The sequence below is a fragment of the Macaca thibetana genome, chromosome 14 (assembly GCF_024542745.1).
Source record: "Macaca thibetana thibetana isolate TM-01 chromosome 14, ASM2454274v1, whole genome shotgun sequence".
Lineage (NCBI taxonomy): Eukaryota > Metazoa > Chordata > Mammalia > Primates > Cercopithecidae > Macaca > Macaca thibetana.
In genome coordinates, this window is record NC_065591.1 from 74642788 (window position 1) to 74658573 (window position 15786).

The following is a 15786-nucleotide window of genomic DNA, read 5'->3' on the forward strand; positions in this document are numbered from 1 at the left end:
ATAAATGAACAATTAGAAGAGTCATACACATGTAAGAATAGAGAATTTAACCAGATATTTGTGATGGTTTCAATAACCTCCACTTTCTCTCTTAAGAATCTACTCATCCCCTGCCATTTAACTACAAATCCTGCAAACACCCAGCTCAAGCATGCCCACCTCTGCCGGCCCCACCTTGGCAGTGCTGATCACTCCCCCTTCTCAACACCACTGTGCTAGGTATATGTCCCTGGTACTGTGCCGCAAATTTTGCTTACATGTAGGTCACACACACACCAGACCATGAGTATCTTAAGAGTAAAGATCATCCATTAAAATGTCCAGACCTCTGTGCAGTTGACTTCAGGCTTTGAGAGGAGGCAACTTCATTGAACTAGTTCAAAAAGTAATAAGTGATCCATTTCAGGAGTATTCTTATTTTTCAAAAGAGGTTCATGTAATATATCAACATCTTTTAACATTATGTGCTTGCAAGTCCCTTAATCTTCTTTAAGTCTTTACACAACTCCATGAACTATTATTACTGTATCCATTTAACAGATGAGACAACTGAGGCACAGAACAAGAAACTTACCCAAAGTCACACAGCAAAGTGGCGAAATCAGCATTCAAACCTTGTCAGTCTGGCTGAAGCCTTCACTCTTGACCACTGTGTGATTGCTGCCTCTGAACAAATTAATGTCCAGAAGTGAATGTGCACTGGAACGTTTTGGTATGTAAAGGAAGGTCTCTGGGCCTGGGGATGGGCCAGGATCTGCTCCTCTATGATCTGCCTCTAGTCAGTTCTTTGGAACTGTTCCTACACTGAATATCTCTTCCTTTCCACCACTTCCTGAGAACAGAGATACCCCAGCAAACCTTAAGTTCTGCCACAGTGTCTGTCAAAGTAGTGCCTAGTGAAGGCAGGAACAGCTACCTACCTATAATAAAAGAGAATGGAAACTGGAAAAATCACTGGAGAGGAGAAGTTACCCTATGGCCTTCACATAAAACGAAAGTCACACCAAAAGGAGAAAAGAGACAAGGCAGCCTCTGTTATTTCACAGAATAACAGAACGGGAATCTGATGGAAAGGAGGTCCTGATTTCACTTGCCACTGATCTAAAAGCAATAGGCATCCTAGGATCTCATGTCTCTGGGAATTATTTTATTTCAACTAACTTACTTAGATTCTTAACATTCCTAAGGAAATAATCAGAAATGAGAAATACAATAACAACGTAATTGGGTTCATATCTTTACTTTAAATTCATATACCAGTTCAACAAACATTTACTGAGACCTCCTGATACCAAGCATCATGCCAGATGTTGGCATTGGGGATAAGACATAATTCATTCCCCACTTTAAGGTAGTTCACAACTAGTTTTTTGGTAAAAAGTTGACATTTTCTCGTCACAGCACTGACACGTTGAAAAGGGGCATTTCTTCCTTTCACATATCTTTTGAAATTAAGTTTTGTTCATGGATTTCAGCATTATAAAAGGCGATAGAAAATATAGTCAGGGAAGCAAGCTAACAGGCTATATACTATTTTTAACCCTCACAAATAAAAGAAAATGGTAGAACAGGAAAGCTAAACTAAAATGTAGCTACAACTTTACCTTTTCCCATCCTTATTTGTATATTTTTTTCTCATTTGCATTGGCTTTGTTTAGGTTTTATTCATTCATTCATTTAACAGATGTTTATCACCTTCTATATGTCCTGGACACTGACAATATAACACTAAACATAGAAAAATTCCTGCCCTTGCTTTCACCTTCTAGAGACCATAATCAAAATAAACTGTACTCAGTAACATTCTTATCCCTGTTTCCCTTATATCCTTGTTCACTCTAGAAATAAGCTGGGATTTTAAAAACAAAGCAAAGCAAAACAAAAAACAAAAAACTTGCAAAATTCAATTCTCTGGGATGTTCAGGCAGTCCATGAAAAATAAAATGAAATAATTCAATTATCCAAAAATTGTACATTATCCTTTTCATTTGTAATTCTTGAAGGCTGAATATGCAGACTTATTGGATATCTGTATTTAATTCTTTTATGAACTTTCTATTCATGTACTTTTGCTATTTTTCTATTATTAGTGAGTTAATTTTTTTGTTATTTTTAATAGAACTTTACAATTAAGAACAGTAATGCTTGGTCATATATACTGCAAAACATTTCTTCCAAGTTATCATAATAAAAGTCAAATTGAGCACTGGAATTTCATGAATCTGCACATACCGTGTTATTACAAAACCAGATGATGTCCCCTTCATTACCAGTGTAGAAAAGTATCGATCCACCATTTTTCTTCCAGTATTTATCAGCTACTAGGTACCGCTGATTAAAAGTTTTCACAGTATTAAATCCAAAATGATCAACCTGTGATAAAAACAAAATAAACAAAACATATTTCAAAGGAAAGTAATAAAATGAGATCAACACAAAGGTAATTAATTCTTCCATTAAAATCAATCTATACTACAAAAATAATCAGAAGAAATTTTAAACTTCATTGTTTTATTATTAATAGTAATATTGATAATATTATTTTGAAATCATTTTCTTTGTATTATAAAATAAAGCAATGTTTGCTATTGGTAGTCAAGATTTTCAAAGTGAAAGAAAAAATACAATTACAAAGTCAAGTAGCTACTTAAAAACATAATGTTAAAATTGAATCGTTAATACAATGTGAACCCTTTTTAAATTTTTTAATGCATTTTTTAATTGGCAAATAAAATTTTACATATGGTGTATATAACATGATGTTCTGAAATATGTATACACTGTCGAATGGCCAAATTGAGCTAATTAACATAAGCATTACCTCACATATTTATCATTTTCTGTGGTAAGAACACTTAAAATCTACTCCCTTAACAATTTTTAAGTATATAATACATCCTATTATTTTTCAAAATACAGTTTTCCCCTACTATCTGAATTTTCATTATACACAGTTTCAATATTAAAAATTCATGAACTAAGCAGACTACTGAAAAGGTCCATAAACCTTGTCATCCCAGCACACCACAGACATTCTAAGTTATAAGATTTTCATGTCTATACCATTCCCACCAAAAGAAACTAGGGCTTATTAGTGAAGTGGCTGAGTGACATTTGGGACAAGAAAGCTGCAAGATAAGCCTATGCATTTTGCTGTGCAAGGAAGCAAGAAAGTGCTCAGAATTAATGGAGAGTTACATTTAAAGAACGTAGGAACCAACTACAAGGGACTATCACTGGCAATCGTTTTAATAAATTGAATGTAAAACAAAAACAAATTAAACATAAAGAGAATAATCACTGTAGTTAATTGAAACATTCAATTCATGAAACTCCATTCATCCACAAAAATATTTTTTAAAAGGAAAGAAAGGAAAAAGTTAATTTGCCACCATTGAAGTTGTCTATTAAATCAACTCCTTACTTTGAAATTGGGAATTAAAAAGTAAAAAATTCAACATTTAACCTGCCTGTCCAACAGAACTGTATTTGATGGCAGCGAATAGTCCCAGTTAATAAAGAAGAGCTGTGTTTAGTCAAATGTCAGCTAATGTAGAAGGAATGACAGAGTTAGAATAATGACAGTTCTGTAAATTTACTGATTCAGGCAAGAATTACCAATTGGTGTTAAAAGCATTAGGAAAACGGATAATATGAAAATGAACATTCATATAGTATCAGAGTAATACCATAGAGAATACTCTCTTGTCACAAGGGGAAAACATAACTACAATGGAAGGATCAGGCTGTCATCACTTTAATCTAGTAATCAATTTTGTTAGCATCATCAATGGTAGAGCAGGCAAGGATTATGTATCTCCTCATGTGGCACAACTTGAAGCCCATATCACCTATGATGTGTTCCTGCCAAAAATGTTCCATTTTATCTTAATCCAGCCTTTAGATCTAATTTCCAGGTTCCAGGAAATATAAAGGTAAAAGAGCAAGTTGAAGATACTTTAAATGGACAACAGATACTGAAGGCAGGACATTTTACAAGACAATTGACAAGGCAATATCATGAGAAAGCACTATTTTAGATTAAATGAATTTTAAGGAACATAAGATCCAGACATAATACATGACCCTGGATTGGATCCTAGTTTGAACAAACAATATTAAATAAAGATGTAGGGACAAATGTGTAATTTTAATACGGACTAGTTATTAAATGATACAGGTTGAGCATCCCTAATCCAAAACTCCAAAACCCAAATGCTCCAAATCTGAAACTTTTGAACACCAACATGATACTCAAGGGAAAGGCTCATTAGAGCATTTCAAATTCTGGATTTTCAGATTAGTTATATTCAATCAGTAACTATAATATGACTATTACATAATCAAAAAAAAAATCCAAAATCTGAAATGCTTCCGTTCCTAAGCATTTCAGAGAACAAATACTCAATTTGTACTAAAGACTTGCTCATTTTGTCAAAAGTGATCATATTGTTTTGGCTACATATGAAAATGATTTCTTAAACTGAACTTTAAATATATTTTTGAGATTTTTTTTACCCTTTGAGATTTTTTAACTTAATATTTAAAATGTAATTATCAAATACTACAACATGGTAAGATTCATGTACAACTATCTGAATTTACAGAGTTACCCTGCAGTACAGTCTCACTGAGCCTTTAGCATCATGGAGGCTGAATTCCTCAGTGCTTTGGAAGGACAGAAATGAGAATGCAGCACCAAGTCTGGATCAGACATATGCTGTTCCAGTGCTGCTCCAGTCTCCCAGGAACAGTGCTTAGTTCTGACCTAAACCAGACTGTAAACCCTGTAAGACTTTCCTAGGTCATTCTAAAACAGATGAGACTTCCTGCACCCAGCTCTATCTACATACCCAGTTACCATTCACACCACAGGTTCCAAAACGCAAGTGTCTCAAAACTTTACCTAACTGCATACTTCCTGGTATCTATGATCATCACCATATATAGTCCTAAAACATAATATTCTGATCTAAAGACTGTCTACTTTTCAGGAAAATAAGCAGTTTTTATGGACTAGGTATGTAATAATGAAGTCCATGCGCTATAAACCCTTCCATTATACATGTTAATTTACTCAATCTTTCACTCCACAAGAATCTATTGAACTCCTATTCTGGGCCAAATACTAAGCTAAGCAGTGGGATAAAGAGTTGGCTGAGCTACAGTCCCTGAATTTAACTTAAACTAACTCAACTATATCCACTCAGCCTAAAAATGAAAGGGCAAGAAAGGCAGACAGACAGTGAAAGGAAGACGGACAAGTGATTCCACCTGCTTCCATTCAGTTAGTACAGTAGTTCTCCATGTGAGGTCCCCGGACCAGCAGTATCAGCTTCACCTGGGAACTTGTTGGAAATGCAATCACAGAAACTGTGGGGGTAAAACCCAGTAAACTGTGCTTTAACAAGCCCTACAGGTGATTCTGTAAAGTTTTGAAAATGACTGAGTTAGCATAAGCACCACAATAAGACATTAATTTGTTATTCCTTCTCTTGTTCTAGGTTTTAGAATAGCTAAAATACTGTAAGCATCTCACCATGCTGAATGAGACTCTGGTGTCTAAAGATTTGAATTACCACTGAACATACCCCCAAATATAAGCTAACTGTATCATTTGAAACTCAACATGAGAAACCACCACAGGAACACCTTTTGAAGCTCAGCAGGTTTCAACAGGGGGGAGAAACTGACTGTGTTGGACTTAAAGAAAGGAAGCTCATGGCTCTCTAACAAGACACCTTCCCATGAGATTCTTGAAGATAATTTTGCCCTAATGATTTTCACCTCACCCACTGACTACAGAACTGAGTCTTCATGTAAACTGAGATATTGCTGTAGCCTTTAAAAGCATCCCACAAAGAAAAACATTAATAATCCAGTCTAAAATTTTCAAATTTGAAAACATGGGTATGTGTTTGTATATGTCATGCTAAATATAACTGATAAAAAGTTCTTGCCAGAGAAACACTTCCATCTAGAATCACAAGGGTCACAAGAACTTCAGAACCAGAGAAAGCCAAATTCCCTTGTGTGACCGTGCCCAAGGTACTCCTGCTCCTAGCAATAGCCTTGATCGTTAAGACTGGGGAAAAGAGAGGGGAACCCTGGCAAGAAAGCAGACTTGGGAGTTAACAGACCTGAACTTGAATCTCTTCTAACTGTGAAGCCTCGGGCAAATCACTTAACCTCTCTGAACCTTAGTGTCTTCCTGTATAAAATAAGGATAACCACGTATAATTCAAAGGATTGCTGTGAGGATAGGGAAAATGTACCTAAAGTACTAGGCATAGTTCCTGATATATACATGCTTAAAAGATGTTCGTTCTCTCCATCCCATCTGCACACCAATCCTAAGCACGGAGTACTTAGATGGGAGACAGATTAAGTTCTTCACAGAATTACAGGACCTTAGAATGTCAAAATCTCCCATTTTTTTAGTGCTTCACCTAGGTACTAAACAACTGGAAATATGTAGTGAAATGTCCTTTGCACAACTTGAATTTACAGATTTTCCTTGGCTCCTTCCTATCATCAAGGATATCAACTTCTGGCTAGATAACTAGATAGTTTTCAATACCTAATGGCCAGACACACTAGGGGCAGTATGCCCTCTGCTGTTGAGAAGTGGGACCCACATGCCACTTCCTGTTCTGGGCTCCTGAATAAAGATTTTATGAATCACAACACGAAAAGGTGACAAGGGCCTTAGAAACTATTGCATCTGTGTTTCTCAACTGAAGAAATTAGGCTCGAAGAGGTCACGTGACTTGGCCATGGTCACAAGGCAGAGGCAGAGCTAGAACTTTATTTTTGCAATTTGGTTTATTGAGCCAATTAAAATAAATAATAGCACTGTAAAGACAACACAGTATGACTTCGGAAAGGAAACAAACCTCTCTAGTCATGCACAGCAGTTCTTTCTAGCATATGGCTCAAGAAATTTCATTTTTTTTTTTAATTTTTTGTATGGTCCAAGAAATTTCAAAGCATGCTTCCCCACTTTACCACGTGGAGGAGAAATAGATCTGTGAGAATGGGTAGGCAAGAAGAAAAGAGACCATTCTTCAAATGATGTTTATTATACAAAAGTAACTATCTGGACTTTAAAACTGCTCAAGAATAAAGTTTGCATACAGAAAAATCAGTAGCAACATTACATCTGTTAGTTTTGCTGGCAACTTGGGGACAGCGTGTGTGGAAGAGGTGGGGATGGGAGGGAATAACACAGAGCACCTACCACGTGTCTGCCACTGCGCTGTTGCTTTACACATATCCCTTCACCATCTCAGCAGTTACCCTCTGGGGCACTTTCATCACCCAGTTGTAAAATAAGAAGGCTGATGCTCAGAGAGGTCAGATAGCTTGCCCAAGGGAATGTAACTAATAATTAGGAATCAAATGTAATTCTTTTCATGTGCTTTTAACCCCTACCCAATCCCACCTCCAAGAAAACCCAGATCTTTATACTCATTGCATTATAACATACTCATGCAGACAAAGCTGACTATAAACTTCAACGCTCAGTAGGGGACACTCAGAGTGAGTATCTTTCTCCTAAATTTGCAAAATGAAGGACAAATCTCCCAGCCATTTACTAACAGTTACATTGCAGAATATGTGGAATGTTGGTCTTTTCACTGACCTGACAATAATTGTTACTACACTACTATTGCTAACTCCATTAGGCCACTGATAAAACCAAAATCACATTGGCTCCTTCTCAGCAGCCTTCGGTTTTAGAAAATTCAGTATGCAGTTGGATTTATTCAGGCACCCAGATGTCTAATAACAGTTAACTAAAATTTTACTAAAGATACAAAAAGTATACCCAGAGATATACATGACCAAAAAAATTAACTAATGCCTCCAATAAATCAAAGCACCTTAAAGGAGTTTTTCATGTGCTCTGGTTTTCAACTCTAATGCAGAGACGCTAAAATAAAATAAGACCTTCTTTCTCCCATTTGATGTGTGTGTCCTATATTAATTAGGGGATTGTGGGGTTACATTCCATTAGAGTTCTTAAATGGATACTGACAACTTTCTGGGCAAGCTCAATTGATATCCCCTGAAAGGATGGACACCTTTATGTTAGAAGAACACAGGTTCCCAAAGAAGGACTAAAACGTGGCAGGAAGGTGGAGTTTAGACAAGCCCTAGATCTACAGTTGGAGAAGGATGGATGTCTAGGAGTGGGTTCCTACTAAGTTGTCCCTCACACACGGGCACCCTAGAGCTAGGACAAGATCCTATGATTCAGATCATAGGATCTGAAGCCACATCCTATGATTCAGATCTCTGGCTCTTGGATGACTCCTGGTTTATTTCTTCTTTATTATGTCAAGGCCTTTCAAAAACCCTGCTTAAATGTTCTAACTTTACTCATCCGTACAATGAGGATACCAGAAAGTATTGGAGATTAAATTTGACTTAAAGAATTAAAGGGGAAACAGTATCCCCCAGAAAGTGTGGTGGGGGCAAAGGAAATGCTAACAAGTCCCTCCAAGAGGAAGGTGAGTCCAAGAAGGAACTGTCCTCCCTTCCCACAAAGATGCTCTCGTCATTGCCAATCTTAACGGGTCGAGCTTCCATCTTAACAAAAAGGGTGGAAGTCCTCGCCGAGATATCTTTCAAAGGCAATCATCTTTGTACGTAATAACACACTGCTCCTCTTTACACGCCCTTCTATAAGTGTTAACCAGGAGAGAGAACTGCATTCCCTGACTCCTATGCTTTTTTTTCCTAACATGCCTCTAATCTTAAAAATGAGACTCTTAGAAATAAATTTATTTAAAGAGAAAATGGTAAATGAGAAAGGGAAGAAAATAAATGATAATGGGAGAATCCATCATGGGGAAAATTTGGTGCCCCAGCCTCCTATACTCAGATAGTTTGAAAGGCAAAAACACAATAGCTACCGCAGTGCCCTTGTACATGGCAGATACTTTATAGATAATTGTTTTTATTTTATTTTACTTTTTGAGCCAGAGTCTTGCTCTGTTGCCCAGGCTGGAGTGCAGTGGCGTGATCTCAGCTCTCTGCAACCCCCGCCTCCTGGGTTCAAGTAATTCTCCTGCCTCAGCCTCGCTAGTGGCTGGGATTACAGGTGTCCACCACCACACCCGGCTAATTTTTGTATGTTTAGCAGAGACAGGGTTTCACTATGTTGGCCAGGCTGGTCTCGAACTCCTGACCTCAAGTGATCCGCCTGCCTCAGTCTCCCAAAGTGCTGGGATTACAGGCATGAACCACTGTGCCCAGCCATAGATAATTGTTCAATTGATGCAGTTCAAACCTTCTAAGTAAGTGGTTCTTGTGTTTCTGATTATGAGGTTCCCTTGTTAATGTTAAAATTATCATAGATGTGTTATATATTAGTAGCCAGTGCTTGAGAAAATATGAGAAACTATTATAAATTCAATAATGGTATAAATAAATATCACAACAGCATCTATCTAAGTAAAAAAAAATGTGCTCAGTAACGAAATGGGGAGGGAAAACACCCTCTCGAAAAATTCTGCAGTGCTTAATAACCTTTCCTTCCTCAAACCAAGAACTCTGTGCCCCAGAGGCGGAATCACTAAGTCATCAAAATGCTGTGAAACCAAAACACTCTTTGCTTTACTGCTAAAACAGAGGTGAAAATATCCTGCCCTTGAGAATACCTAAAATGCTCCAGTAAATCAAGAAATAGCATGTTGTATCAAATAACAGTTAAGTGTTTCATTAGAGGGAGATTCTATCTGTTGGCCAAACAGCTCTGTGAAAGCACCACATAATCACTGCCTTCCCATGGCTCAGGAAGCTTTGTACTAAGAGAATTAGCTGGCCACAGCTCAAGCTCCCAAATTAGAGAAAAAGTGCTGCTGTAATCAAGTACTGCATATAAATTTTAGGAAATCTTACACCACTAGAGGGCGCCCTTATATAAGTAGTAAAGTCGGAAAGACCATTAGGGTTTTTTTGTTTGTTCTTTAAGAGACGGGGTCTCCCTCTGTGGCCCAGGCAAAGTGGAGTGGTCCGATCACAGCTCACTGCAGCCTCGAACTGCTGGGCTCAGGCGATCCTCCTTCCTAGGCTCAAGAGTAGCTGGAACTAAAGGCGCACACCACCACACCCGGTTCGTTAAGTTTTAAATTAAGTTTCGTAAAATCTTAGGACAGAAAGGGAACTTAGATCTCAAGTCCAAACTCTTGGATAAAAAACAGACGAGGAGATGCCAGTTATTTTAAATCTTTCTTTTCTAAATAAATATATGTTCACATAATTGAAACATAGCAATCATCTCCCTTCTTTTTAAAGTCAGGATTCAAAATCTGTGCTGTCAGAAACCAGGATATTGGTTACCATTGCAGGAGAAAAGTGACTGTAAAAGAGAATAAGGGGATTCTGGAGTTAGGATAATGCATTGTTCTGTACGTATAATAAGATAATTCAAAAGCATATTGATAAACATTTAAAATCTTATTGAAGATATATATTATTTAACAAGGTACATATTTATATTTCTATTTCACTATATAGTCATATGTAAATTATATTGCACTAAATCACATTAATATTAAATTTTTCTTTCATTTAAAAATACTTATTGAGTACTCACTAAAAGGTAGGTATTAAGAAAAAAAAAACTAAGATACAATTCCATTTCTCAAGTTCTGGGGAATCTAAGAGAAATGATTCATGTGCTAGTAAACAACCAAGCAGTGGTGTGGTTAAGTTCTGTATACAAAGTGCTGTGGGAGCTCAGAAGCCAAAGCCACTACTCTGCCAGTGGAAATTACAGAGGGCTGCACCAAGGAGGTAATATTTGAGCTGAACTTTGACACAGAGAAGAATTTTTTTTTTCAGGTACAAAAGAGCATTTCAAGCAAAGGAAGAAAAACATGTGCTATGATGAGCTATACAGAATGAGCATAAATTAGGAGCTGTTGTTTTACGGCAAGACATTTATGAGGGGAAGACATGGGAGATGAGATTAGACTCACCGGGTGCCACGGTGGCTCTCACCTGTAATCCCAGCGCTTTGGGAGGCTGAGGTGGGAGGATCAAATTGAGGCCAGGAGTTTGAGACTAGCCTGGCCAACATGCAAAACCTCTTCTCTATAAAAACACAAAAAAATTAGCTGGGTGTGGTGATGCATGCCTATAATCCCAGCTACTTGGGAGTCTGAGGCCTGAGAATCACTTGAACCTGGGAGGCAGAGGTTGCAGTAAGCCAAGATCACACCACTGCATTCCTACTTGGGTGACAGAGCAAGACTCTGTCTCAAAAAAAAAAAAAAAAAAAAAGGAAAAAGAAAAACCCAGGCCAGGCTCACTGGCTCACACCTGTAATTCCAATACTTCAGGAGGCCAAGGCAGTAGGATCACTTGAGCCCAGGAGTTCAAGACCAGCCTGGGCAACATAGCAAGACCCTGTCTCTACAAAAAATAAAAATATTACCTGGGTGTGGTGGTACATGCCTGTAGTCCTAGCTACTCAGGATGCTGAGATCAGAGGATCCCTTGAGCCCAGAAGTTTGAGGTTACAGTGAACTATGATCATGCCACTGCACTCCAGCCTGGGTGACAGAGCGAGACCCCATCTCAAAAAAAGAAGAAGAAAGAAGAAAGAAAAAGAAGAAGAAGAAGAAAAGAAGGAAGAAGAAGAAGAGAAAGAAGGAAGAAAGGAAGGAAGGAAAGAAAAAAAGCAGTATAGAGAGACAGAAGAAAGAGAAGGGAAGGGAAAGGAGGAAGGAAAGAAGGAAGAAAGAGAGGAAGGGAGGGAGAAAGGGAGGAAAGAAACCTAGCTGAAATCCAATATTGTTTCTCTAAACCAACAGTGAATGAAAAACATCCACTGGAAATAGACTCAACTAGGCAGGGACTTTTTTCTGTTTTGTCCAGTGACTGGAATAAAGCCTGGCATGTAGTAGAAGACCAGTGAATATATAGAGAGTAAATGAATGCATGCATGTATCGTGGCTGTGCAGTTGGTATACAAACAAAACTGAGAATGGAAAGCAAAGTTCCCAAGAAGGTCAAGTTTGTGCAGGTTCATTTATTGGGTGGGTCTGTTCCCAGCTTTGGAAGAGTTGCACAACACTGTAGTTGGATGTGCCTTTTGCCCCGTGGCAAATCACATGCCTAAGGGAGAACCCAAGCCTCAAATCTAAGGGCAACGCACAACAGTTTGGTCTGCTGAGGAAGTAGGAAATGCATGCCTACTGCTGGGTGGAGAAACAGTTATAAATAACTACAAATAATACAGACAGAAGGCCATCTTTGCAGGGGGTGCAAGAGAAGGGCTAATCAGCATTTTACCAAAGTATATTACCTAAAACATAATTAATCTTGGTGACAGGGTTATAAGTCAAAGTTTTTAAGACTGGAAAGGACTTTAAAGTCATGGCTGTCAGCCAGGACACAATAACTTTACCTGAGAAACAGCTTTCTGTAAAATGTCCAACATAGTAGCTCGTTCAGCAGCATACTAGTGTTTGGTGAACCACATGTGCTGCAAAATGTTGATTTGATCAATGTGTAAAATATGTGTTTCCAACAACAGAGTTTTAAGGAAGAAACAGGGGAGAGGTGAAATGCCCTAGGACAAAAAGTAACTGGAGGGAATAGTTGAGACTATAAGTAAGTGAGGGATATGTGATGCAGCCAGATCCCAAGGAGGGAATGGGGTCAATAGCACCAAGAGAAGGACCTGACTTGGGCCGAACAAGGAACCGCTTCTCCACTGGGAAACAGATGGATGCAGGAGTTATGTTTCTAATTATCGAGGGAGGAAACTAAAAGGGTTCTAGTTAAAATGCCTGTCATATAACACCTTAGTTTTTAGTCAATGAAGTAAAGAGACAAGGTAATCTATTAAAAGAGATAGTAAAAGAGAACCCAGGATGGCAATGATTTAAAGACAGGTAAAAGTGCAGCATGGAAGAAAAAACTGATGCCTAAGACTCCATAAAGTTCCTGAGGTTGGAGACTGAATTGGAAGGCACAATAATCTGCCTATGTATGGGCTTGCTTAGCAGATATTCACAACCCAGGAGCAGGAGCAGAGAAGTTCGATGGTTGGATAAAACCAGGATGAGAATGTCATAAAGGGGTTGTGAGAGAGGACAGGGGGCAAGAGAATTAAGGTCATTCCTGTCTTCATGCAGCCTGAATATACCCAGAGCTATGAGGTCCTGTCCACCACAGACAAATGCTGCCATAATCTGTTAGCTGATTTGCAAGGTAATCTAAACTATGCTGTATTTATTCTATTTTAAGGAGTAAATAATCTTGCCAGAACTCATATATATGATATATAAGCATTTCAATAATAATCTTATAAAAATAATGTAAGGCTGCACATCATCAAGGCCTTACAAGTTTATATTCTTCTGTTTTGCTAAACATAAGATGATGTGTTACTGTTTTTCTTCCTTTATAATCTACTGTTCTAAATCTTTTTCTTTTTTTTTTTTTTTTTTTTTTTTTTTTTTTTTTTTGAGACAGAATCTGACTCTGTCGCCCAGGCTGGAGTGCCGTGGCATGATTTGGCTCCTGCAACCTTCACCTCCTGGGTTCAAGCGATTCTCCTGCCTCAGCCTCCCGAGTAGCTGGGACTATGGGTGTGCCCTGCCATGCCCAGCTACTTTTTGTATTTTTAGTAGACACGGGGTTTTGCCATGTTGCCCAGGCTGGTTTTGAACTCCTGACCTCAAGTGATCCACCCACCTGGGCCTCCCAAAGTGCTGGGATTATAGGCATAAGCCATTGCACCTGGCCTGTTCTGAATGTTTCTTCTCTACATGCAAAATGTTCTCCTGATACCACTGATATAACTACATCACATCTTCTGAGAGATAGAGGCTGGTATCTGATAGTATAATGTAAAAGGACAAAGACCCTTCAACCTCCCAAAAAGGGCAAAAATCACATTTCTCATGAACAGGAGTTCAGACCTGTGATCTATGTAACTCACAATCCAATCTTGCATACTACCTCTCCTGCAAAGAGCTGTGATGACCTCACAAATCTTCTGTTCTCCAACTGAGCAACCCCAGTTCTTACTATTTCCCATATAACACTATATTCTAAAGTCCTCCTAACCCTGCTCACACTCTGGATTAATTAACATTCCCTCTTACAGATGGTGTGCCCAGAGCTGAGTACAATATGTAACATGTGGTCTAATAAAGTGCCTTGCTCATCACTGGCCAGGAATAAATAACCTGTGAGTGTGTTTATAGACCTTATCCATGGTTTTGCTTTCTGCAGTTTCAGTTACCCATGGTCAACCATCGTCAGAAAATAGGTGAGTACAGTACAAGATATTTTGAGAGAGAGAAAGAGACTACATGTTCATATAATGTGTCATAATTATTTATTATTCATTATAACGAATCTCTTATTAATCTCTTATTGTGCCTAATTTATAAATAAAACTTTATCATAGGTATGTATGTATAGGAAAAAAACATAGTATATATAGTGTTCAGTACTAACCAATGTCTCTGGCATCCACTGGGGGTCTTGGAACTTATCCCCCATGAAGAAGGGAGGACTACTGTGTAGCTCCAATAACACAGCCTACTTTTAATTGAAAGTCATGTAGGTATACTGGGTTGAATAGCATCCCCCCAAAATTTATGTCCTTCCTAGAACCTCAGAATGTGACTTTATTTAGAAATAGGATCATTGCAGATGTCATTAGTTAAGATGAGGTCATGCTGGAGAGGGGTGGGCCCTTAATCCAATATGACTGGTGTTCTTGTAAGAAAGAAGAGACAAAGAGGCACAGAGAGAAGAATGCCATATTAAGACACAGATGCACAAAAGCAAGATGGCCCACGTGACAATGGAAGCAGAGACTGGAATCAAGCAGCTTCCAGCAAAAGAATGCCAAGGACTGCCAACAGCCAGCAGAAGCTTAGCAAAGGACACAGACCAGGCTCTTCCTCGGAGCCCGGACCAGGCTCTCCCTCGGAGTCCCCAAGAAGTAACTAATCCTGCTGATACCCTGACTTTGGACTTCGGGTCTCTGGAAGTGAGAGGATAAATTTCTGTTGTTTTAAGCCTCATAGTTTGTGATACTCTGCAGCCCAAAGCAACTAATACAGAAGGTCTCTCTATGGAGGTGGCAATGGAACTGAAGCCTGAAGGAGGCAGACAAGGAAAGAACTCTAGAAAGAAGAAACAGAAAATACAAAGAGCTAGAGGCCAGAAAGAGCTTAATGTGGAAACAATAAGACCAGTGATGAACAAGACAGAGAATGGTACTGGATGAGGCTTAGAGCTAAGTGGGCTATGATAGGGAGTCTGAAAGTCTGAACTTAAGGGCAATACGAAGCCTTCAAGAGTTTTAAAACTTATTCTGATTTAAAAAAAAAAAAGATCAGTTTACCTGTTCTGTGGAAGATGGCCTAGAGGAAATTTTTTTAAAAGAAAAAAGAAAAAAAGTGAGAAGAAAGCAGAAGGCTATTGAAAGGTTCACATGGCACATGATTATGAGAACAAGTCAGGCTTCAAGCCAAGGTAGGTCGCTCTTAAATTGCTACATATTCAACATATATAATAATGTTTACTCTCCAAAGTCGTAATACACCCAAGAAAGATCTCAATGAAGAAGGACTCAATATATGACATCAGCAGTATTCGTTTAACAACAATCAACAAAAGGAAGTCTTTTGAACAGTTGTAGTCACCACCATAGCCCATGTATAACAGATTCTGCACTGGTCCTGACTATGGGCATTGTAAACACTAAACACCCCACTAAATTAGCAAAAGAGTTCCAAGGCC

The 15786-nt window shown here is 38.4% G+C and overlaps 1 protein-coding gene across 3 annotated transcripts in view; it reads right to left on the bottom strand.

Moving 5' to 3' along the window:
• The window catches only part of PRCP (prolylcarboxypeptidase), an 82611-nt gene that overhangs the window by 33338 nt on the left and 33487 nt on the right, over window positions 1-15786 (bottom strand). For all 3 annotated transcript variants that reach the window (XM_050755851.1, XM_050755850.1, XM_050755852.1), the window contains one exon: window positions 2233-2373. Coding sequence is in view for 1 of the 3 variants with exons in the window: in XM_050755850.1 (XP_050611807.1) it covers window positions 2233-2373 (141 nt within the window). In the remaining 2 variants the exon portion in view is untranslated. The remainder of the gene's footprint in view (window positions 1-2232; window positions 2374-15786) is intronic.